Source organism: Trematosphaeria pertusa (assembly GCF_010094035.1).
Source record: "Trematosphaeria pertusa strain CBS 122368 unplaced genomic scaffold BU26scaffold_2, whole genome shotgun sequence".
Lineage (NCBI taxonomy): Eukaryota > Fungi > Ascomycota > Dothideomycetes > Pleosporales > Trematosphaeriaceae > Trematosphaeria > Trematosphaeria pertusa.
In genome coordinates, this window is record NW_022987213.1 from 2,481,043 (window position 1) to 2,505,078 (window position 24,036).

At 55.3% G+C, this 24,036-nt stretch overlaps 9 protein-coding genes across 9 annotated transcripts; 5 read left to right on the forward strand and 4 right to left on the reverse strand.

Annotated features, from left to right (window-relative positions):
- Positions 1 to 860: 860 nt before the first annotated feature.
- On the reverse strand, positions 861 to 2,248 carry BU26DRAFT_417600 (uncharacterized protein; the record flags this gene model as incomplete). The annotated part of the gene is made up of 2 exons (XM_033823211.1): positions 861 to 1,303; positions 1,360 to 2,248. The coding sequence occupies 2 exons, from the start codon at positions 2,246 to 2,248 to the stop codon at positions 861 to 863; spliced, it is 1,332 nt and encodes a 443-aa protein (XP_033689915.1).
- Positions 2,249 to 4,064: 1,816 nt separating this feature from the next.
- On the reverse strand, positions 4,065 to 6,899 carry BU26DRAFT_500580 (small nucleolar ribonucleoprotein-like protein complex subunit; the record flags this gene model as incomplete). The annotated part of the gene is made up of 2 exons (XM_033826507.1): positions 4,065 to 5,830; positions 5,882 to 6,899. The coding sequence occupies 2 exons, from the start codon at positions 6,897 to 6,899 to the stop codon at positions 4,065 to 4,067; spliced, it is 2,784 nt and encodes a 927-aa protein (XP_033689916.1).
- Positions 6,900 to 9,844: 2,945 nt separating this feature from the next.
- BU26DRAFT_514746 (uncharacterized protein) lies at positions 9,845 to 10,326 on the reverse strand. Its single transcript, XM_033827905.1, has one exon. It carries the CDS (start codon positions 10,192 to 10,194, stop codon positions 9,922 to 9,924), a length of 273 nt encoding a protein of 90 aa, XP_033689917.1. The 5' UTR covers positions 10,195 to 10,326; the 3' UTR covers positions 9,845 to 9,921.
- An 877-nt stretch (positions 10,327 to 11,203) lies between these two features.
- BU26DRAFT_147926 (uncharacterized protein) lies at positions 11,204 to 12,660 on the forward strand. The gene is made up of 3 exons (XM_033819924.1): positions 11,204 to 11,971; positions 12,029 to 12,304; positions 12,387 to 12,660. Exons 1-2 carry the CDS (start codon positions 11,334 to 11,336, stop codon positions 12,285 to 12,287), a joined length of 897 nt encoding a protein of 298 aa, XP_033689918.1. The 5' UTR covers positions 11,204 to 11,333; the 3' UTR covers positions 12,288 to 12,304; positions 12,387 to 12,660.
- On the forward strand, positions 12,631 to 13,899 carry BU26DRAFT_417839 (G1/S-specific cyclin CLN2; the record flags this gene model as incomplete). Its single annotated transcript, XM_033823219.1, has 2 exons — positions 12,631 to 12,843; positions 12,895 to 13,899. 2 exons carry the CDS (start codon positions 12,631 to 12,633, stop codon positions 13,897 to 13,899), a joined length of 1,218 nt encoding a protein of 405 aa, XP_033689919.1.
- A 1,046-nt stretch (positions 13,900 to 14,945) lies between these two features.
- On the forward strand, positions 14,946 to 15,893 carry BU26DRAFT_514751 (uncharacterized protein). Its single transcript, XM_033827906.1, has one exon. It carries the CDS (start codon positions 15,445 to 15,447, stop codon positions 15,733 to 15,735), a length of 291 nt encoding a protein of 96 aa, XP_033689920.1. The 5' UTR covers positions 14,946 to 15,444; the 3' UTR covers positions 15,736 to 15,893.
- Positions 15,894 to 16,119: 226 nt separating this feature from the next.
- BU26DRAFT_514752 (uncharacterized protein) lies at positions 16,120 to 18,260 on the forward strand. The gene is made up of 7 exons (XM_033827907.1): positions 16,120 to 16,707; positions 16,766 to 16,879; positions 16,942 to 17,074; positions 17,124 to 17,586; positions 17,642 to 17,852; positions 17,903 to 18,126; positions 18,178 to 18,260. Exons 1-7 carry the CDS (start codon positions 16,512 to 16,514, stop codon positions 18,223 to 18,225), a joined length of 1,389 nt encoding a protein of 462 aa, XP_033689921.1. The 5' UTR covers positions 16,120 to 16,511; the 3' UTR covers positions 18,226 to 18,260.
- Positions 18,261 to 18,884: 624 nt separating this feature from the next.
- Positions 18,885 to 21,353, reverse strand: BU26DRAFT_147974 (multicopper oxidase). The gene is made up of 2 exons (XM_033819925.1): positions 20,441 to 21,353; positions 18,885 to 20,326 (listed from the first exon to the last, which is right to left on the reverse strand). The coding sequence occupies exons 1-2, from the start codon at positions 21,005 to 21,007 to the stop codon at positions 18,905 to 18,907; spliced, it is 1,989 nt and encodes a 662-aa protein (XP_033689922.1). The 5' UTR covers positions 21,008 to 21,353; the 3' UTR covers positions 18,885 to 18,904.
- A 242-nt stretch (positions 21,354 to 21,595) lies between these two features.
- Positions 21,596 to 22,982, forward strand: BU26DRAFT_514754 (phosphoesterase-domain-containing protein). Its single transcript, XM_033827908.1, has 2 exons — positions 21,596 to 22,262; positions 22,317 to 22,982. The coding sequence occupies exons 1-2, from the start codon at positions 21,701 to 21,703 to the stop codon at positions 22,889 to 22,891; spliced, it is 1,137 nt and encodes a 378-aa protein (XP_033689923.1). The 5' UTR covers positions 21,596 to 21,700; the 3' UTR covers positions 22,892 to 22,982.
- Positions 22,983 to 24,036: the final 1,054 nt, after the last annotated feature.

Below are 24,036 nucleotides of genomic sequence, written 5' to 3' on the forward strand. Positions count from 1 at the left end.
TGCGAAGATAAAAGTGGTTCATAATGCAATCCATTCGGTGATTTTCTGTCTGCACGTCCGTGGCGTGTCCATGTGCAGGGACGCGCGGCCTTGGACCGTCTCTCTCAGACATCGCCCACACCTCCGGATCCCCTCACTCCCCATCATGACTTGGGCGTATCCATCGCACGCTTAGCCAATGAGAGGCTCCAACCGTGAAAGCCATCGCGTCGTGCGTACAATGATTCCTTCCCCCAAATGCTCGTGACAAAAGAAAATGCGACAAACGAAATCCAAGTCTCCAGACTTTGACCAAAATGCCAGTGGTGGTATAGCTAGTGCAGCAACCGTTGCACGCGTACATCGCACAAAATATGCAGGTATCCGAGAGAATCCTCTTTCTCGCCAGCCCCTCGCAGAAATGCCGAGAAAATGTAAAGCAAGTATGAAATAGCCCGTGGCGGGTTTGTAGACATTAGGGTTTAGGACTAATGTCTTGGTCGAAACGCCAGAACGCCGTGATAAGTCGCTGAATCCAGAATGCTATTGTTACAGGTGCACATATCGCGAGTTCGAAAACGGGGGTATCTGGTAGTAGCGAACGTGGCGGTATGCGATAGCTTGTCTTGTCCTCGAGGCGAGAGCAAGCATACTCCAGTTCTCTTCGCCCGCCGAAGGTCGTTAGGACGAGTTTTAGAGACTCGAAGAGTGAGACATGCCGGTAAGGGTGCTGCCGTGCATGCTTCATCAAAGTCCGGGACGCACGCGAGTCGATGCGGCGCGTACGATTGAAGCTGGGGTAGCCTCGTCGAGGGGCTCTGGTTCATGGGCCAATGACCCGGATTGAAGGGAAGTGGTGCCGTCTGTCCGATGCAGGAGGCTCATCGTGGATGTTGATTGTTGGGATCTTGTTGATTTTGCGTGCCTCGTCCGCCTTCTCCTCTGGCGCGTATCCATTGGGCGTTACCGCTGGTTCGGCCTTCCAAGGCCTTCTGAGCATCAGGATCCGATCTTGAGCTAGTGCGTCCGCTCAAAATGTCCTCGGGGCTAAGTTTGACGACTTCGTGCGCAATCGATGAGATAACGTAGCCACGAAGTTCACGGTCTTCGCGCATATCCTCGCCTTCGAGACGGAACTTCTCTTGCTTTGAGAGATTGCTTCGTCGCATGGATCGGATTTCGTCCATGATATGAAGGAGAACAGCCTCCGGTGCTCGATTGCGCTCTATGGCATACCTCGAGGTATTGCGAACATATCTCCGGGTGACGTCCATTGCGCCATCCGCAGAGAAAGCGATGCAATAGGAGAGCTTCTTGCCCCAGCCTGACAACAAGGTCATTATAAGCTCCTACAAGATAGGGGAGAGGAGAGGTACGTACCTTCAGTGTACAGACGCGGCTTGTCCCACGCCTCTTCGCAGACATCAACGTGGACCCATCGCTTCCTGTGGGCGGAGTAGACCTCAGTCCAGACGTGGTCTTCTGCATTCCAGACCCATCGGACTCTTGATCCGATGGCCCTGCAAAGCATGCTGAAGCAGTTGGCCCATTCGCCACATCGTCCGCGGCGGGTCTGTAGCAGAACGAAGGCGTCATTGTAGCGCGGATAGCGCTCGTAGTTTCCACAGTGGTCTAGCGAACACTTGTAGAGTTCAACTTGGTTGGCGCCGCGGGCCTGTTCATCTGGTAGTGGGGCGGCCATGCCGACGCCTATCGTCGGCGAGTAACATCGTGCACATGGAGGGTTGTTGACCCAGTTGAAGAACGACCGCTTAAACCAGCGCATGAGTGCGCGGACGACACAGTCCTGATAGCCCCATGCGGCCTTCTTGCCGGCACCTAGGCTCTCAGCTTCGGCCTGCAGGATCTGGCTTTCCTCTTCGGCTTCGTTGTAGATCTGTTCGAGCGGAACGACACGAAGAGCTTCGTCCAGCAGGCCAGGGTTCTCCCATCGCAGCGGCATGTTCGACAGCGAGTGCAGCATATTCCTGAAGCGTAACGAGCGAGCGTCCTGCGGTGGCGTGGGTACGAGGGGGATGTTTCGGAGCGACGAGTAGGATGGAGGGGCATTCTGCACCGGCGGCGGCTGCGGAGTGCCAAAATCTCGCGGCGCTGGCGACGAGGAACGCGATTGTACGGATCGCGATGTGAGTTCGTTCATGCGCCGGGTGCTGAGGACCTGCCGGAACTGCTCCGTCATTTCCTGGGCGAGCTTGTCGGTGTCGATGTGGGCTGCAGGCGCCCGCTGAGCGCCGTGCGAGTGCTCCATGGTCGAGGTGCGAGATGCAGTCGCGATAGTTCGGGGGTCGTGGGCGGCGGAGCGGTGGTGTTGAAGAACGTAGGGGTCGCGGGCGTGGTGGGTTGATAGTGTTCCAGGCTACTGCACAGCCAGGCTGCGGGTGACGACTAGTAGGCGCAGCAGTGTGGCCGACGCAGCGGAGTATTCTTGGGGCGGCTCGACAACCACGAGCGCGGATGCGACAGCGCAGCGTCGATGGAGGGAGCAACAAAAGCTCGTCGAGCGGTGGGTTGGTGTTGTGGAGAGAGAAGGGAAGAGTTTGTAAAGACGGGTTGATGCGTACCACTTGCGGCGGGCGCCCGCGGGCAAGCTGACGAGGCCTCTGTCGCTCTTGCTGGTGCACACGCGTCCCTGCCCCGGCCAGAGGTCTCGCTTAGCTAGCCTCTCACCGCGCCCCGAACAAAGCAGCCCTTTTCCGCCTCAGGAACCGGCGCCCGCAGGAGGCAGCAGATAGTGTTTGACGGCCACGACAGCAGCGAGCCGATCGAATACGTGCCCCGGGCCTCTGTTGCGCGCTCGTCGCTCGCTCGCCCGCGCCGTGGTGGAGGGGTGGCCGTGGGGCGCCGCGAAGGGTAATCCGCCCGGGGCTCTGCGTAGGGATACGCAATCTCCAGATTGCCTTGTATGGACTGCGACGGGCCGCCAGAAAGCACGCCTGGGCAATTCAGAAGATTTGAGAAACTGTGCAGCTCGGCGCGCAGGGAGGGCGAAATTGGATATCGACGCTGCGATCATAGAACCGCCCGTTTGAGCGCTCTTTCAGGGAGGCCTGGCCTTCTTCAGAGCGTCCAGAGGCCAAGCTGGGAGCATCTCGCGCCGCGTCATTGGCTTCACTGCACCACGTACTGCGCTTACTGGATGCGTCACCCCTTGCTTCGGACTCTCGCCCCTCGCTTTAAACTGACACCTCGCCAATATTACAAACGAATTTCCGTTCAGAATCTGGAGAAAGAAGACACGCTGTTTGCTGATCGTGCTATCCACTATCCGCTATCCACTATCCGCTATCCACGCAATCGTCGACCGCTTCGCATGCTGCTGCGAGCGTCGCCCATCGCCTTCATTATCCTCCGGCCCTCCACTCTTCCGCACCGCGTCGTAACGCAAGCCCTCTGCAGTGGCGCACATGGCAGATCCGTTGAGTAAGCCAGATACACCCGTCCGATACCACACTGCGTCGTCATTGGAGATGCACCCAAGACAATCCCACAACATCAAAGTGCCTGCAACTGAAACAGCTTGCCACCGCGCCGCTCTCCTCCAGCAGCGCATCCCTTCGCCTGGGGCCCTTCATAGAACCACGTAAAGTCTGCACACATCCTCTTGCCTTTACCCAAAGAGAGGTTCCCAGCCAGAGGGAAGAAGGTTGAACAGAGCCCGTCAGCGGCAGCCACGCGCAACGAAAGGCTTGACACCGGAACACCTCACCGACCCGGAACGGCAGTGCTTACGAGTCGCAATTCGCCGCCCCACACCAGATCAGATTCTATGGGCTTACGAAACGGTGTCTCGTAGTTTCGCAGACGAACATGTGTCGAATAGGGTTAGACATGCTAGCAGACCGCGTGAGCGCAGGGATCTTCCCACTACTCCACAACCTAGCATGCTCCTCGTGAGACAGTGCACGCAGCAGAGCGCCCATGGAAGCCTTGCTAGAACGGTGGCGATCATGTTTGGAGGGAGCATCAGACCTTTGACAGAGTCCTTCGAATTCGCTATATTAGGTAGTCAGACTTCGGCGTGTTTCCATGACCTCCAGGATCAGTGGACGCTTTTATACGTTCTGTTATTCGTGGGTACCAACAAAACGAGGTGGAAGATCCACCTCCCATGACGGCCGCTCTATGAGTACCACCTCGAGAGGCTGATGACTTCCACCAATTGGTACTATGCCCAATATCGGTCGGTACTTGAACGTGTGCCACCAAGGCTCAGGGTTTTGTTTCCGCTGTTCCAGAACTTCTCTACCATTCTTTCCTTCGATGAGGTCCCTCTCTTCCGTTCCCATATCGCCATTCGCTAATCCACCAAGAGCAGAGTCCACGCTATCCTGTCCTGCAGATCTTCGAAAAGTAGCCATGGTCTGGTGCTTATCGTCCAAGTCGTCGTCAAACTCTGCCGCTTTTCGCGTATCATGGAGGCCTCTCCAAGGTGGTTTCGCGGATGGGTCCTCGCCACTGGTGTATTTGCGCATCTTAGTGACTGGTGCTTCTTTTGAGGGGACCGCGTCACCCGCGCCGCTCGTACCCTTTCTTGACACTCCACGTGCTGCATCTCGTTTACGCTTCTTCGACATTTCTCCTTCCGCCTCTTCGACGCCATTGGTCAACACGGACGCTCCTGTGGATTGTGGGATGGGGAAATCCTTAGAAGGATCGAACATGAACAGCCACTTCTCTCCATATAGCCAGATGCGTTGATGTTCTTTAGTGACGTCCCATATACAGCCCTTTGCTGGGAGATCAAGCATTCGAAACTGAGAAGGGTAGCTGGAGGGAGGATTCCTCCTCGACCACTCTGATAGACGGCCGGCCAAAACTTCAAAAAGATACATCCGACGATCCGCAGACACTACTAAAAGGCGGTGTTCTGTATCTGGTAAATCTTGCGAGTGGGGATGAGGATTGTGCCTAGTCGGGTGCACGGCCGGGTTTCCGTTTGGTTCTGGTCGACCGGAATCTTCATGTCCAGGCTGGAATGAAAGAACTACAGGTGCCGAATCCAGACGAGGGAGCAAGTGCCCAGAAGGATTACGTACCCACCGCTGACCCAAGAACGTCATTGGCTTCTCGATGGCGTCTTCGTCAACATCTGACTCCTCGCCATCGGAAGCCGTACCGTGAGATTCGTCGATGTCTATTTCAGGCGCGGTGGAATCCTCGTGCCCTTCTGTGACCCAAGTATCAATATATCCGGCCAAGTCCGCGACGGCAAAGACGCTTCCATCTTGAGAAAATTCGGCATGTGTGATTGAGCGGCTGTAGTGCCCTGAAGGTCCATCCAACGGATCGCGCCAAGCCTGGTCTCTCTCTCGTCGACGCAAAGGCATCAAGGAGGGGAGCATACGTGCCCGATCTGAAGGATCTTCTGATTGGATGATACGCGCCAACGAGATGTCGTTTGCTCCAGTAATTATAGCGAGCCATTTGCCATCGGGAGAGAACCGTACGAGTCGAGCCCCTGGGCGGAGAGGCAATTCAAGTTTTCGAATGCGAAGGGTTGAGGCGACCGCTGACATGGACTGCACAAGCTGAAACAACTTGACTTCCCTCGCTGTGGCTACGGCGAGCAGCCCACCGTCTCGTGTAATCGCGACGGACGAGATGTTCTCATCTCCTTGCAAAGCCAATCGAGCAACAACTTTGGGCTTTGCAATTCCAACTTCTTGAAACTTGACCCGCCATATCCGAACTTCGCAGTTCCACCAGCTAACCATTAACCGTGCTTCGGGGGCGCTCACTACAGGCGGAGAGTGAGGTAGAGCCGGAAGTCCGCGGTCTAGCTCTTTCCCGAATTGCCGGAGCGGAAGCACGATGGGCTGGGCATCAATTCCTACAACTCGTTAGCAGGTCTCTAGAACGCGGTACAAAAGTAATATCTTACCGCCTGAGACAACTACACTAAGTTTTGCCCCGTCGTAGGTAGCTAAAGCTTTGACGTCGTGATCATGATACCTCTTCTGCGAGACCTTAGTCCATTTTCCGGAAGCTATGGCAATCTTCTTGTTGCAAGTATAGAAGCAAGTTCGGCGATCCATGCCTCCACTGAACATCCTAGTGCCATCGCGGGACACCGCCAGATCCAGCACGTCGGCCTCGTGACCCGATATCCGTTGCGTCTGACTGTAATTCCTGCCGCTATAGAATCTGATATCGCCAGTGGAGTCACCGGAGATAAAATCGCCATTTGGGAGACATTTCACTTTCCACACTAGGATCTCCTTGGGTCCGTTACGGGGCCCGCTTCCAAGCGAGATATTTCGAATGATGTTTCCATTCCTCGTGTCGTAGACCCGAATCATGCTATCCGCGAAGCCTGCTAATACGGTATGGCGGTCCTTGTATGTGACACTGAGCGCACGAGCTTTCTTCGTGGTGGATCGGGCAATGAACCTCTCGAAGCGGAGATCGTCGTCTGCGGTCGAAAGCAGCACCAAGGTGCCATCAGCACAGCCCGCGATGAGATTCTGGCACGCCTCCGCCTCATGCGGTACTGTCGATTTGGGTTGCGTCGCAAAACACCACACCTCGCTGTGGGTGCCGTCGGAATGTCGTGCGGGAAGACCGGTTCCTAGATCCCATTCGGTGACACTTCTCGAGTACCCAATACTGAACAGCCGCAATCTCCCAGGCTCCAGCTTCCCATCCTCGTCTCGTTCTTCCGGTTCTTGCGTCCATGCCAGACCTTCCACACTCCTCTCTTTTCCTCCGAGAAAGACTCGTTCTTGTAACCAATCGCCATTTGCTGGGTTCCATATCTCGATGTCGCCGTTGGCGCGTCCAACAGCAAGTCTCAGACACTCTGGGTCCCTGTTAGCGTCGAGGGTTTCGGTATGTGAAAAGGCAAGGGCATTGATCGCGGAGGGCGGATAGGGTACGAAACGGGAGCGGTGGATATCCATGGTGGGTGAGTAGGGTAGAAGTGTCAGAGTTCGTATGCCGGAGCTCAGAGCGAGAGCAAATAGCAGCTGCTAGCAGGAGAATCGAGAAGCAACCATTTTCGGCGTTGTTGTTTCGTTGCCGCAGAAAGTTCGAAATCTTGGCGCTGGAATTTTTAGCGCATCTAGGATCAACCTAGGCTCGGAGCATCGTTGTTCCCCACCGACGAACGTCACTTCGCACCCTTTACCCAGCCATGAAATGTCCGAGACCGCTCTCAAGGTCTTCAACGCTGGGTAAGTTCACATCTGCCCGGAACTAGGCATTACAAGCGCTCAAGGTAGCAATAGCTGCTTTCCGTGACCTTTCAGCAGGTGCCAGGCCTCCGACTCCCGTAAAATCGCCCGAATCCTTCAACCACCCCCGCAGGACCCGCCCTTCTATGCCGCATCCCTTCTACGCCCTATAGTCAATCATGCTGTTGGCAATGATACCATACGTTTCGGACAGTGCGAAGACAAGGTGTCGGACCCGTAGTATTCTGTCTAAAGCGGGTGGTTGCTTGCAATCTGCTTGTAGTCTAGAGTGCGGGAACCATCTAAAAGGATCCCCATACACATTTCTATTCCGCAGCAGTCAGCCCCTACGGCGAGGCAGTGCCGATGGACATGTAGTGCAGCTCTGTAGGACTGCCTTGTCGCTAGAGACGACGCTTTTTTGCGATCTGAGTAACTTGGGCTCGCCCTCCCTCCGTTCTCGCCGGGCTGATTGATGACGGGTTGAGAATTGCGAGTGCACTGCATAAAGCATTATCAACAGTAGCAATAGTCCGTTCAGACCTCTGAGTGGTGCTCAATGGTTGATGGAAGGAGAAATCGTTGCGGTGCGCGCGGAGAGTTGCCAAGACAAGTGTCGCCTGCAAAGCTTCGCCGATTTTAGGGCCGGAGCTAGCAAGTCTCAGCGAGTCCGCCCGCCTCGCCGCACTCCACCAACACGGCCCCACTCGAAACATGACGAAACTCGTAGCATATACAAGCGCGCGCAGTACGCGTTCTTCCTTCTTCCGAAGATTTCCAGGATGTACGTGTTAATACAAGTGTGAGGGCTCGCCCAATGCCCCCGCGGTAAGACGACTCATAAAACCGCAGTCGAGCTCGGTCCTTCAGGGGCCGGTACGACATTGCTAGAGACAAGAGGATGATCTATTGTGCCCGTCGTTCGCCTTGCTCAACGGGCGGAGTTGGAGTCTGTTGGAGTGCGTCTGACGGCAGGTCTTCACATTGTTGGTGCCAGGAGAGTCGATGTCTCATCAGCTATGGTAACATGCAGCATGCGGCGGCGTTGCTAACGGTGAATGCATGCATATAAAAAGTTTGCTGACGGCTCTAGCGCACAGATATGTTGTGTCCAGGTAACGCACGAAGCGATGAGCTAGGCTCCCTCACAGCAAGGCGTCGGTGTCACGAAGCTACCTGAAGTACTTCGTTGCTGTGGAGAGGCAATTGACGTCTGTCATACCGACAATTCGTATTGCTGAGGCTCCGCACGACAATGAAAATTTTGAGCGAAAGTGCAGACAAGTGAGGGCGCCTGCATGTGGCCCACAGGGCACGAGACTCCTCGGATGCGAGGTCTCGGACATGGGAACAAAAATAGTCAGGATCCATGGTTTCGTCGCGTGGTCGCGTGCGTGAGGCTCAAGCACTTTAAAGACGCGTCTCTTGTCGCGATCGTGACATAATTTCGGGCGAGACGAGATGGCTGGAAAACGAGTTGCCGTAACGGATGTCGGCTACTGCTAGCTGCAGCAGCAATTGAAGCAGGCTGAAGCCAATTACAGAATCAAGGAATTGGGATGCAGCGGATCGCGCTGGTTCTGTGCTTTTGGTTAGGAGCTGCAGAGATCGCGCTATTCGTATGCAATGTCGCCAGAAATTCGGTTGATGAGCCAGCCAGCCGCGTGCCGTGACCGAGGCCGAATCAACGTAGCGGTAGGTATGGTTCGCAAGATGCCAATCCAAGATTTGCAAGAAATGTTCCTGCTTGCTGCATGCAACTGATCAGAAGATGCGAAGAGCTGAGGCACGCCTGAGCCGCTACTATTGCCGTTGTCCGACCCCTTGCTCGGGATGATATGCATCAATGCTGAAGAGTTACAGCATTTGCTCTCCACTTTGGAAGCGTCAGGTAAAACGGTTGCTCTTGCACCGTCAAAGCGCTGTCACAGTGATTCGGGAACCATGTCTTTGCATGCGGCCCCGGGGCGGAACCGGGCCTTGCAATAGACTTTTATGGTCGCGCCTGAATTCACACGCCAACCGCGCAGGCGGGGGTGCTCTAGCAGGTGGTTTGCCCAAAAGCACAGCGGAGGCCGACCCCCAAGTCGCGGAACTCGCCACATCTCAGCATTGCCAATTTCGAGAACGAAGTAGGAGAACGCGTTTCTCGTCGACGTGTGAGATTACGATGCAATAGTCAGCCATTTGGAGCTCGTCAGCGTGCGAGAAGCGAGTATTGAAGTCCCATAGAGTCCAAAGTTTAAGAGAAACAACGAGAACTATGGTTTCTTGAAGTTCTGCAAGGGCGGTGTCTGTATTACTCCGGTTGGAGATTTGGTAGCGATGGATCCCAAGCACAACGTAAGTAGTTTCCTTTATAGTAATTCACCATGCAGGAGAAACGTGAGCAGCGGCCTATTTTGCCTCTTCTCGTGTGCTGGGGTGTTTGCCCGGCACAAGGCCGTGAGCGCGGATTCGCGAATAGCCCCATTTTTCCAGCCAGCCCATTCTCTGGAATACGGAGCGGTGATTTCTGTGCAATGTATGACATGGCTTGCTGTGACGCGCTCTTTACATGTCTTAAGCCGCGCTGCTAAAAGGAGAAGGCGCGCTGAGGCGCTTAAGCAGCCTCTCATCAGCCATCAAATATGACGATATTCAGGAGCGTGATGCGGCCCATCGCGGACGGCTTGGCGAAGGAGCGGGCCAGGGGCACCCACGACAAGTTGCCTGCATGGTGGTCCCGGGCTGGGGGCGATTGCAGAGCCTAAGCAGCGGCGGCACTGCCTGAAGAAGGGCTTGGCGGGCTCGAAAGCAAGATGTTTGGAGCGCGCCGGAGGGGATAGATTGGACAGCGATCGAGGGCTCTACCTGCAACCTTGTGTAGCTGCATGCGTTGGCTTAGGCTGACCGGAGCGTGCTGAGGCAGCTGATTCGAGCGGGCTTTGGCGAGCATGACGAGCCACTCAGGCCCTCTGCCCCAGACGAGCAGCAGCGCTGGCACATTCAGCCGTCCTGTCGCCCGCGATGCGACGGCCATGGGTGCGACGACGGGCACGGCGACGCGTTGGGAGTATTTGTGCGAGGCTCAGGCGACACCGTCCCACGCTGCGGCAGCGCATAGGCGACGAGAGGCGCCCGCTGGAGCAGATAGAGCGACGGGGCGGGCACGGCAGGCCGGGCGGCGCGAGTGTGCGCGGGAGCATTGATGGATGCGCTGATTGCGGGCGCGGGCGACGCGTGCAATGGAGCGTGTTCCTGGCCGGGAGCTGCCAGATGCAACAGAAGCAAAAACGCCATCTTGATCCGCGACGCCGCACGACGCCGGCCCAGCAGCGCGCAGATTGGCTCGGGGGTGCTGGCTGGTGCTGGTGTTCCTTGCTGGGCGCGCTCGCTGGGGTGCCGATGCGGACTAGTGCCGTCGCTCCATTTGTCTCCACCGCCCGTCGTTGTCTTCTCAAACCTAGCCTTGGCTGCTGTCTCCGTCCTCCTCATCCTCTCACCTCTCCTTCACTCTCCCTCTCCCCTCCCATCCGCCATTCCCCACCACGGCCGGAGCACTGAGTCTTGGATTTGATGGCGTGCTGACTGTTGCGGCCCTGTCTTTCCATAAAACTCTCCCTCCTGCTCCTCGGTCTCTCCAAGCCGGCCGTACCCTCTCGAATAGGACAGCTCGAAGCGTACAGAGACCACACTGTGCCTTTCAGCTCCGTTCACCTCTCACCCCCTCCGCCTCCCCGTGACGCTGAGATACAAGAGGCGTAGCACTCATCGCTCTCTCGTCCGCGCTCTGCACAGAGCCACCGATACTCGACTCCCCCCGACCAGCCTCGTGTCTCCCTCCGCGGTTCGGACGGTGCAATTCGCTGTGTTGTATTAGGTAGGTTCGAGTTTCTTTCTCTTCTTTCTGCGCAGGCATCCGCCAGTGCCTGCAGCGTCCTCTCCGGGCGCACCTTTCCCCTTTTCCGTCAGAACTGGAACAGGAAGCCACGAGGATATCCACGATACACCGCCCCGGAGCGAGCGAACATTGGAGGCCGATTGCATATTCGCTGCGAGAGTGACTCGAATAGACCACAATGACTGTGAAGGGTGCATTGAGGCCGGTGGCCCAAGGGGGCAGGGCTGGGGAGTAGGACGTTAAGATTGGATGCTGGGCGGGAACTCGAGGGCGACTGCATGCCGCACGCACGTCGGATTGCAACACCCTCACCTTCCTCACGACGTGTCTCGCCTTCTTGCGGCTTTCCGCTCGACCCCAAATTGCGACTCTCGCTCCGTTTGCACGCCACGTACACGTCTGAACAAGGGCACGCCTGCACTTTCACACCGCGTCCGTGCTCCTCGAGTGATATTCACATTCACATTGTTCGGCAACATGAACGCTGTCGGCACCACTGCGGCTTTCCATTTCCAGACGCGGGCCTCGCCGGCGCCTCACCGTTTGCTTGTCGTCTATCTCGCTGCAGTCTCGGTCACCGCGTCTTTGAGGAGCTTCCCTTCGAAGGTTCCTCCTCCATCCCCATCTCCATGACCCAGGAGCCATTCCACATATTTCACGACTCTGCAATTTCCGGCCCGGTCCGAAGACGCCTCCTCATTCCAGCAATTTTAGACGCGCTCCTGCGCCACCACCTACCGGATTGCATGTCCTTTGCCTCGATCAGCCGCGAAAAAGGTCCCTCGTTGTGCCTTAAACAGCGTTCGCTGCTTGTGCTAACTGTTGGGTTACAGTCTTCTGTTCTTTTACGGAACCACGACCGGCTGTATCGTACCAGTGTCTCGCTCCTTCATCTACCTGAAGGACCGCATCCAGCGTGTGTTCAATCATCATACCGTCGAATCTACTAGGTGGCTAACTTATCCTTGCTTAGATTGAGATTGCCAGATCTGGAATCCGCGCATTCCCCGGCTGTCTTGGCGATCCTCTCGCCCTACCAACCAACCGGCGGACTCGTTAACTCGTGTTCTGCCCCAGACGAGCTCTCCCTTCGCGGCGCTCGCCACACAATAGAAAGCCGCAATCCATTCCAGATCCGCTCCTGGATGCAACTAGCAAGGGGCTTGAACTTTCCGACTTCTCTTATAGTTCTCTTTGCGCTTCCGGTTCTACCGTTCACTCTTTATACGTAATTTTTTAATTCTTCAAGGTATGAGAAATCTTCTGGAGCCTAGCTTAGGCTCTATCGAGAACTCCCCAGGCAATCACGTACTAACTGGATGGCGTTATAGGCTCGGTTATATCGCGTCCCCGCCTCACAATACTTCGGGGTCATCCACCTGAGACCTTCTTTCAAAAGCATATCCAACTAATTACAGTCTTTCCAACTGTTGCCTCAAGGCTTCCGCTCTCTATCCCGGCTCACTCGTCGAGCCAGCCGTTCACTCCAAACCAAGCGAATTCTTGATCAACAATCCCCCAGTCTATCCCGGAGACCTGACGTCCACTCTTTCGACGACCTCATACGGCATCACCATGGCTTACCAACAACCTCAACCCCGGTATGGGCAATGCGACTCGTACTTTGTTGAGTCACACGATGATGGTATCTATGCTATTCGTGCGGAGGCACGAGAGCGTGCTCGAGCCATTGCCCGCATGCAACAACGGGCTTTGGCTGAGGAGCTGTCAAGAATAACTGCCGAGGAATATCAAGAGGATATTATGGACCACATGGAATACATGGAGGTCGGTGTTTCTCACGATACCTGCCCTGGTCCGCCACGCTAATGTGCCTAGTCGCAAACTCTTCCTGACGTCAACTCGATCGACATCCAGACGGAGATTCAGTGGTTCATGCGTCCTTATCTTCTTGACTTCCTCGTGGAAGCACACGCCGCTTTCCAGTTGCTCCCGGAGACACTCTTTCTCGCAGTCAATCTTCTTGACCGATATTGCTCTCGTCGCGTGGTGTATAAACGCCACTATCAACTGGTCGGGTGTGCCGCCCTTCTCATCGCTGCCAAGTATGGTGACAAGAAAGACCGGGTGCCGACGGTGCGAGAGCTTAAATCGATGTGCTGCGCCCTGTATGACGACGAAATGTTTACCCAAATGGAGTGGCATGTGTTGCAGACTCTGAACTGGATTATCGGACATCCCACCGTGGACAGTTTCCTGCAGATCGCGCTTTCGGAAGGACCTTACGATCCCGAAGTCGAGCACATGACCTTGTACATTGCAGAAATCGCTCTGTTCCACAAGGAGTTCGTTTCGACTAGGCCCTCTGTGCTTGCCAGGTCTGCTCTTGCGCTCGCAAGGTGCATCCTCTCGCGGGACCAACCGAAGGCTTCGGAATGGGCTGGCGCCTATGACCCCCAAACGGTTATGAGCCTATCCAACCACTTGTATCAGCCGTCCCAGGTCCTGTCTCGAAAATACGCATCAATGCATCTATCGAGCGCATCCACCACGGTTGATGAGTTCCTTCAGCGCCAAGCTCAGATTGCTCGACGCGCTGCGTCCCCGCCAACCCCTCCAGCAGCCGTCGCCCTCGAAGAGCCAAAGCATGTCGCGGAAGTCTACGGACCCCAAACGCCCCAGAAGGCTCATTACGGAGCTGTCATGCAACATGGCTGTCTCACTCCCCCAATTACCCCGGAGAACGAGCAGTTTGGACACGGAAACCTAGGAAAGACTCATCCGATCCCACCAGCATACCCCTCTACTCCAGACCATCCGTCCAACATGCAACACCAGGCACAATACTACCACAACTCGTACCAGCAGCCACAATACATGTAACGGCACGATCGATTCAAGACGTTGCTGTTGTCCTCGAACGTCAAATATCCCCGCCCGCTATAAGACGGACCCTCGGCCATCCAGGGTCCTCTTGGGTACCCATTTCGTTGTATTAAAAGTCCCGTGTATGAGCGTCATAGCGTGGTCATTTCCCCGGCATTTCAAGCGTTTGTGTTTTATCTCCTGCGATATCAAAGAATCTCTTTCTGTTTCGAGCAATTTCCTTTGTCATAAATTCGGCCATCGAAAATATCACGGTCGTCCGCCATTGTGTCGGTGGAAAAGCAAGGTCAATTTGGTGCTTATAGCCCTCCGCCGATCATTGCACGTCCCATCCTGGATATAGTATCCGCCTAATTTGGGTCGTCCTGGTCCGGGCTGGGGGTTCGAACGGAGGGGGGGACCAAGCAAATCACAGGCTGAAATTGAATACGGAGATGCCTTTGGACCAGGGCAGTAACCGCACAATCAAGCTCACTCGCCAACTGTTGTTTGCTTAAGCGAGCAGAGATACCCTTCTGTCTTCTTCTTTTTTATCTCGATCTCCCTTTTTTAATCAGTCGGAAGTCGAGCCTGATGCCAGCAGCGCGGAGGGTATGGTGGCAAGATCACAGGTCACACAGCGTGGTATGAGCTAGGTGGGCTCATAAGATTGTCTTGACAGCGGGGCTGAAAAGGATCACGAGCATTAGCTATAGATCAAAGGTCACAAAAAAAGGAACAATTGGAGTTGCCGAATCCCTTTCGCACGCATGAATTGCGGCCTTTTCCTTCAGTGTTTCAGAGTGCGACGGAGTGCTGATTTGCAAGGCGTTTCATAGGCTACGGGCTGGAGGGATCTGGGGCGAGTAGAGCAATGCTTTTCGACAACATCACACAACTTGCGCCTCAAGGTTGTCCATTCGACAAGGCTGGTTTCACGTACATCCATGCCGCGTCTACCTTCTTAAAGCTTGACTTGCTCTGGCACGGCGAGCTCCTGCTTTCGACACCCTTCTACAGACATCGCTCAGCATGCCGCCAGTAAGTGACCCAGATAACGTTCTTCCACATCCAACAGAAACGCATCGACTAGAAGGTTGGCCGCCAACCCGGCCTCCTGAAGGGCTTCTGACACCCTTGACCTGACGAAAGTCCTCCGTCGCGCGTGAAAGCACCCTATGCCTAATCACCACAGAGCCAGCTAACCGTACAAGGCATCAATTTCTATATCAACTTCGAGACCGAAAGCCGCAGGCTACATACCCATATCGCCGTACACCGATGACGAGAATGCCCTATCAAACAACCTACTATATCCCCGGTACGCCGAATCGGACCCTTCATCTCCGCCGTCGCCGGCTTCGATCGAATCCTTCGATATTCTAGACTCCATTGCCTGGCGGCGGGGCTACACATCCTACGACACGGGAGGCCCTAGGGCGCGTGCCTGCGATATTCTCAAGCAGAGGTGGAAGAAGAATCAGCCACAGTTCATTGCCATACTTCTACTATTCATGCTGTTTGTAGCCGGGTGCTCCATCGGAGGCTACCTAGCTGTGAGGCATGAGCGAAATAGGACAAGGGGAACGTGCTATGCGCGAGAGGGCGGAGACAGATGCCAGGAGCCTGCTTGGGCAAAGTGCGTGGCTGTCAATGGACTGGGATACTGTGAAGGAATTCTTTGAAAAAGGGAAAGCGATATTAGCTAAATTCTCTAGCTCGTCGCATCGGCTGCGCTTGCGTGCCGAATCAGGCTCGCGAAGGGACGGGATGTCTGGCATGCAGTCATCCCTTACAAGGGTGCTCAGCTCGCGGTTCCAAGGGTGTTCTTTGGAGAAAAGGAGGTCGCTATAGAGACGGTGAATAAGGACACGCACAGGCCGGGCAAACGTATTGGTAGAAGATAAGGGGTCGTTTCCGGTGAGAGGAGATTACTTGCAGGTGCACGATGCGTTGGCAGGTGGATCAACTGGGGTCATCCAGCCCTACATCTAGCTAGGGCAAGCCACTCCTGAAGACCTGCAATAGGAAACCAATTTGGGCATGATAGCGCCCACTTGCTTAGCCTTTGACCTAAGACGTTCGAATATGTCCCGTGAATGTACTGTGTAGGTTGAAACTTTGGAACCGAGGCTTCCAGCTGGAGGTGTTTGGTAGTGAATCACGTGCGTGTTATCGATAGGCCACGGAGTACGTCGCATGTGCAATTCGGTCTCCTTCCAAGTCATCAACAACAATCTTTGACATACCAAGAAACGAGCAATCACTAGCAAAGTCATGCGATAGAGTTGCGCCCCATGCTCGATGTTCATCATGCGCCGTGAATAGCCTCAAGGCTAGCCCACAGCGCCTACGTCTACCCATCCCATCTCCACCCACATAGGCCTTCCCCTCGGCGGATGCAGTGCTGTAGTAACAGGCATATTCTGGTCGGTCCGCTTGCCCTATCACCCCACTTGTTACTATAAGTGAGGCGTTGCGTTATCGCGCGCGCCAGCAGCCGAAGCACACCACCACGCGTCCGGGCAATCCTACCGACACCAATGCGCTCCCGAACACCATCTCCATTCGGACTCCAACCCGACAAATCATCAGTATGGCCCTTAGTATTGCTTCTCCTCCTAGTCTATATGGCCCAGGCGCTATACACGCTTCCCTTGAACCGAGTCATCGAGCTGCGTCTGTGTGAAGAGTACTATACGCGATACGATCCCTCAGTCATCCAGCGCGATGGCTCCATTCCAGAGAAGCTGTGCAAGATTGATGAGGTACAGAGGCAGCTGGCCTGGCTCCAGGGTATCATGGAGACCACGTTGGTCGTCTGCGGTATGTATCTGCGGGGCCGGTTGATGGACCTGCAGTTCGGCTAATTCTGGAACCATAGATTTCGTGGTCACAATCCCGTTTAGCTTTGTTGCTGAGCGCTTCGGCTTTGGGGTCGTGCTTTGGTGTAATATGGTGCCGAGGATCTTTTTGTCGGCTTGGGCTCTTGCCGTCGGTGCGTCGATGGCCGCCCGCGCCGGGTTATCATGGTTTGGAGGAGAGTACTAACTGCCGCAGGGAATTATCGTCATATCCTCCCAACTAAGGCGATTATCGCCGGTCCGTTCTTGGCTGTTCTAGGCGGCGAGTGTGTCTTCACCTCGACGGTGTTTACACTGACTTCGGCATTGACGCGAGAATATGTACAGCGGTCAGAGACGCCTGAAAGTCCCCCGGAACCAAAACGCTGACCATAGCAGGGCTTCGTACTTCTCCTACATCAGCTCCACATCCTATGTGGTCTCCTTCATGGGTCCTACTCTTGCATCCTTCACCATGAGCCAGAACCTCTGGCTTCCGTTCTGGGTCAATATTGGGCTTCTCCTATGCGCCGTGCCCACCATCAAAATGCTTCCCGAAACAAAGACCATCTATCAGCCGCCATTGAATGATCCCGAAAGGGAAAGCAGCACCATTGATGAAGCCGGGCCGCTACTCGCAGGAAGGGACCCGAGCCCAAGCCGGTACGCTAATGCATTCGAAACACGAGGAGGAATCTTCCAAAGCATACTGCATGCAGTCCGCAAGCTGGTGCGCCTAGTAACCGGGCGGCGGAACTTCCAAGTGCTTCTCTGTTCGTTCTTTCTTACCGCGCTTGCCAGCTCAGATACGAAGCTGCTTGTTCAATATATCTCGAAGCGCTACGAGTGGACCTTCGCGCAGGTGAGTCTCGACGCGGGGGTTTATGGATGCAATAACTTTATTGACACTAACGCAGGCGGGCTATATGCTTTCTGCTAAGGCGCTCGTCAACTTTACATTGCTCGCGATTATCGTTCCGCGAATCATACGCGCGTCTATGGCTTCGAAGACTGTTCATGGATCAGAAGTGCGTCTCAACTATCTGGGCGCCGAAGCAAGCATAATCGTATCAGTCATTGGAGTCCTCTGCGTCGCGTTAGCATTTCGGTTCTGGATGTTGCTGACCGGTAAGCCTACTTCAGCAATGCCAATTAATGCCTTTGCTGATCGTGGCTAGCCCTTATTATCTACGCTCTGGGCTCGGCTTTGCCAGTGTTCACCATGTCTCTCGTAAAATCGCCCCTTATTGCGCTCGCGGACTCGGATATACAGGATTTCAGCATCGTCATGCTTACCAAGACGCTTGGTTCTTTGGTAGGCGCGCCCTTGATGACCATATTATGGGTTCAGGCGATCAAGATCGGGGGCGCTGGCGTGGGCTTGCCGTACTTTGTTTCTGCTGTAGGTACCGAAAAGATCCCCGTTTTGAGAGGAGACGCTAACCGTCCACAGTGCATATACCTACTTGCTGCAGTTGTAGTAGCTCACCTGAAGTTTTAACATTATTATCAGGCTTTATGAAATCTAGTTCTCCAAGATTTGGTTGACGCTAATTCCGCGCTCCAAACTGCATTTTTGGTGATGCATCGTTCAGCGATGCGGCAAGGACAGCTAATTGACTGGCCGGCGACCACCATACTGGACGCCTTCCAAATTGGCCATAATCGCCATGGCAAGATCTTGAATCACTATTAGGCAGTGTATGTTGAGGGCAAATTTCAATGGGAGATCCGATGACTGTCAGCCCATGGGTTCAAATGATGCTCAGGCTGAAAAGGAGCAATTGATGTCATTGAAGCGTTTTGCTCTCAGGCCATCACCACCTTATCTCCGTAACTCGCATCTGTTCACGCTTTCCTGCTCCAGACGTAAACCCGTGTTCCCCATGGCGGATCGAGTAAGTACGGCGGGTGCGAATCCGTTACACTTCCTCCTATTCTCCGCGAGTGATCCGGGGGAGGAAAAGGCACTTTCCGCCGGTCCCCCTTCTCTTACTCTTCTTCCCCGCCTCCTGTTATCCTTCCCTCTGTGTTATGTACAGTGCCCCCGCCGTTGGGTAGGTGACGCGGGACTTGCTTCCGCGTTGAGCGCCAATTCGACCGTACGCCTCGCGCTGGACCTGGACGCATATCCATGCTGAGGCACAAGGAGTTAAAAAGCCCTTGAATCGCAAGTACATTCAATCCCAGGACCCGACCCACATCTCATCGTCCGGCCCCGCGCCCTTCTCGACACCCTCAGCCGCACACAGACGATCAAGCTCCGCCGGCACCGTCCACTTCGCCACCTCGTCCACCCGCGTCAGGAACTGCATCAACAAGCCCGCCTCACTGTGCCACCCCAGGTGGCAGTGAAACGGCCACACGCCCGGATTATCCGCGACAAAGCGTATCAGCGTCCATCCGAAGGCTTCTACGCTCGCCGTGTCGCGGCGCAGCGGGTTCGTGAGATTCAGCGTCGAATGCAGGTTCGCGGGCGGATACCCGTGCCCGGAGGCAAGCACGAAGAACGTGTGGCCGTGCAGGTGGAAGGGGTGGTTTCCGTCGTCGAGGTTCTGCAGCAGGATGTCGATGGTGCGGATGCCCCTGGTTTGGTACACGAGGGTGTGCGTTGGGTCGAAGAGGTAGGTGTTGATGCCGGAGACGAGCGAGAGCGAGTACATGAAGACGTCCTGCTTCTGGGCGAAGCCGGTGGTGAGCGTGTTCAGCGTCGGATGGGTCAGGTTTGCGCGATAGGTGCTGTCGTTCAGGTAGCCGCGGCTGAGGCGCCAGTCCCGGATCTGGAAGCTGGACCGTAGGTACACCTGGTCGTCTGCGTGCGCCGGCGCGGCGATGGCTTTGATGGGCTTGAGAGCGCTGGTATTGAGGTCGCGGCACTCGACTTCGATGATCTCGGGCCAGTCTTTGCTTTGTGGGGCGACGCTGTCGCCGGGCGCCCAGTATCTGATGACGCCGCGGACCTCCTCTTTCAGCTCGGGCTCCTCGTACGCGAAGCAGTGCGTTATCATGCGCGCCCGCATCCAGTATAGGCCCTTGCTGGGATTCGGCGGGGTGAGGATGATGCTGTAGCGTTGCGCGGGGTTGATGTTAAGTCGGTGGATGGATTGGGGGTGCACATCCACGCCGTCGACTTCTGTGAGTAGGAATTTGTGCTCGTCGATTTGGATCTGAAACTCCGCGTACGCGCCTACGTTGATGATGCGGAGGCGCGTGTTAGAGTCGGATGAGAGGTCAAATAGAGCATTGGAGGTGTTGGTGGATGAGCAGTTGCGGTTCGGTAGGTCAGAGCAGTCGCGGATGTTGCGGCCGTTGATGAGGGCTGACTGAGGCACTGGCTCGTCGTTCTCGTTGCCTGGAGCGAGATATTGCATGAGCAGAGATGACGAGAGGTCGTAGTAGTGATCGGAGACTAAGACGACCCTATCTTCGCCATATGGCACTTCTTGCAGCCTCTTCTCTTCGTCTCCTTTGGCGTGTATGACTATGGGTCCGACGAGTCCGTCTGAAGCTTGCATGGACATGTGACTATGATACCAATATGTGCCTGTCTGGCCGGAAGCGTTGAAGCGGTAGGTGAAGGAACGACCTGGAGCGATTGGGCACTGCGAAGGTGTTAGTAATTATGTTGAAATAGGGGGGGATTCGGCCATTGCCTAGCAAGTCTTTCCAAGAGCCAAAATCAAGACTTGCTAGCATTTTTCCAGTGGCTGACGTACCTGGGTAATCCCAACAGTACCGTCCATCCAATTCGTCCCATTCTGGTATAGCCCGTGCCAATGAATAGAAGTCGCGTTGGTGGCCTCGTTATGTACGTGGACGACAATTTCATCTCCTTCATTGCATTCGATTAGCGGTCCTGGGAACATGGCATTAATGAGCATCATGGGCCGATACACGCCATCTGGGTTGAGCTCATGCTCTGCGATGGTCCAGTGGTACTCTCTCGTGGTAGGCCCCGCGTCGAAATCCCACTTCGGATTCAAGATATAATCTTCTTCGGGTCGAAGTTGCGCGCTTGAAGCAGGTGATGGCGGGTCTTGTTTGCGAGGCACCAGGAAGGAATGTACGATGAAGCCCAGAGTCCATGCGACCAAGAGCGCGACGACAATAATTCTCAACCAGCTCTTTCGGCCTATTCGCTGCTGTTTCAGGCTTTCTTCATAGTCCAAATCCAGCTCTTCCTCGCCTTCTGATAGTTGACTCCCCTTCTCGAGCTCTTCTCCCTCGTCGAGAAGACCCAGTCGCTCCTCCTCTTGATCAGCCTCTTGCCCTCTCCTACTCATCTCGGCTGGTGATGAAGGTTAATGTTGGGGAATCTACAAATACGTTGAAGCGGTCCAGCAAATCCCTGGTCCGAATCTAGACAACGGCTTCGGGCGGCTCGAGGCCTGGTAAACCCTGTGAAGGCCTCCACGGTGAGTGATGCGTTCGATCAAAAGTGTTGTCACGATGTCGGACCTGGTGCGCTTCGTAGTTAGATACAGCAAAGCGTCGTCCCATACAAAGTGGCCACAACGAAAGCCCAGAGCCTCGCACGTGCTGCAATCTATTCAACCTTGGAACGGTTTCTTCCGGAGATATCGTGGGAGGGGATATCCTAGCCCAACCCCGCCAATAGAAACCATTCGACCTCACACGCCCCTCACTCGGTACCAAGCAACCTTCCGAAAGAGCTTAAATGCAATAGACGATCTCGGCACATGTTCTCGCACGCGCCGCATGCAATTAATTTGATAGGTTTAGAGGTGGCAGCTCTACACGGGGCAGAGGTGAACCTTGAAATTCTTTACAGGGACGGAAGGTCGTGACGGTAGCTGGTGACACTACTAATAATGTCGCTGCCATTGGCCTTTTGCTTCCACCTTCGCTGCGGTCGCGCTTGAGGTGTTTCTCGGTCTCTACTGATCTCTTTTGGTTGCGCGAAGCGTCAGGTTGAAGGGAAGCCGACTCAAGACCCGCAAGCGAGCCGGACCGCCATGTTCTCCGCGCTGTTCCTCTCCCTGTCGCTCCTGGCCAGCCGTGGTGCGGCAGACTGGGTGAAGGGGAAGGCATTCGATCGCTTCGCCGTTGTCTGGCTGGAGAACACCGACTATACACTTGCCGCTGGAGACCCTAACCTTGCCTGGCTGGCAAAGAAGGGCATAACGCTTTCGAACCATTTTGCGGTCACGCATCCGTCGATGCCGAATTATGCTGCAGCGATATCTGGCGACTATTATGGTATCAACCACGATGACATGATCGCGATCCCCTCGAATGTCTCGACTGTTGTGGACTTGCTGGAGGCAAAGGGCATCTGCTGGGGCGAATACCAGGAAGACATGCCATATACGGGATTCGAGGGGTTCGAGTATAGGAATCAGAAGACTGGCGCGAATGCCTATGTTCGCAAGCACAATCCGGCTGTGCTGTACGACTCCGTTGCCGACAAAGACGACCGACTAGCCAAGATCAAGAACTTGACCTTGTTCTACCAGGACCTGGAAAATGACGCGCTTCCTCAGTGGATGTTCATTACTCCCAATATGACCAGCGATGGTAGGCTCCTTTCAGTGACCTGGCAAGAGTGATCGCGGGCTGACAATGCACCAGGGCACGACTCGACCATTACCGTCGCCGGGACGTGGACGCGCACCTTCCTCGAGCCGCTTCTCAACAATGATAAGTTCATGAAGAACACTCTGGTGCTGGTTACGTTCGACGAAAACCACACATACGCGCAGCAAAATCGCATCCTGGGCATCCTGCTCGGCGATGCGGTCCCGAGCGAACTTGTCGGTACTACAGACGCGACCTTCTACAACCACTACAGCGAGATCAGCACAGTCCAAGCAAATTGGGGGCTGGATACGTTGGGGCGGTGGGACGTAGGCGCGAACGTATACAAGTGGGTTGCGCAGAAGACTGGCGATGCAGTGCGAGCGTGGGCGGGGAAGGTGCCTCTGAATCAGATGTACTTCAATGTCAGCTACGCGGGCAAGCTGAACAACAAGAACACGTCCGTTCCATGGCCGGTCCCAAACTCGAAGCTTGAGTATGCTGGAAGGACAGTCGCGCCGGTGGTCGCCAGCACGTGGGGTAGCATGCAGGAGGACTCAGTATATACCACTCAGTTAGAGGTTCCGGACGGGCTACACCCAGAGGCAGAGTTCGCGAAGCAGTCTTGAGGATAGTGAATGTAGAGGTTAAGATATAATAGGCAGTCTAAGGCGAGACCTGTGCCGCTCGTCGTGTGGTGGATCAGTCAGCGCGAAGACGCACAGACCATGGCCAATCAACCAAACTTCGCGTCCAGCCACCGCCCACGGCACCCCTCATCCCAATCCATCGCGACCAACACACCACTACCGTGCCGCCCGTGATACCCGGTTTTCAGCTCCGCTGGGCAGACATGAGCGTGCTTCTAGAGATATGTAAAACCCTTGGGTCTGTCGAAAGCACGTAGCAGCACTCCGTAGTCATTGAGAGCCCTCTGAGACAGCAGCTTACCTGTCTCTCCTCATCTCTCTTGTCCCGCGCTGGTTCATTCTGAAGAGCATCCGAAGCACAATTGACCTGGGGGCTTGCACCAGTCTTAGCACTGCACGCTATCAACGTGGCTTAGCATCTGGACCGGGCAGCCTTCGTCGTCGACTGCCCTCCAGCAAGCCCAGAACTTTCGGCCTCGTACTGATAGACGTCCGAAAGAGGACGAAGCGCCGAAGAAAAAGTTGCACAGGTCATGAAAAAGTCATCCCCGACGGCAACACAAGGAATGAAGCTCCCCTTAATATAGCGAAGGGCTGACCAGAATCCCAAGTCACATCTCGGTTCTCGTTCCAAGACTCGCACGAATCCGACCAAGCCTCCGCCCCTATGCATGCCAAGAGGGCGTAACTCCTACGCACGGCCCCCGGCAGCTCAACTCAACCAGTGAGAGAAGGCCCTAGCGTTCCTTTTCATGCGGACTCCTAAAACGGTCAAGCTGGAACACCAAAGGGTTTAGGAGCGGTTCGATGGCCTTGGACTCTCGGTGCTGCAGATCCTCCGCCCGCGTGTTTTCCTGGAATTTCAGGACACAGCCGCAGAGCAATTGCATGAGGGTGCGCTGGAGCTGTTGTATAGGGAATGGTCTCCAGACTTGGCTCAGCCTCCTGTACACTGCCTTCGCCTTAGCGATGGCTAGTTGCGCGCCCGCATCCCGACCCGCGCGAATGAGCCAATAATGGGGCTACGGCTTTCCGTCGGTCGCTTCTCCGACCGGGGTCTGCATCCTCCATTCTGATGCAGTGTGGTACTAAGATTGGGGGCTGGAGGCTGGAGGCTGATGGAC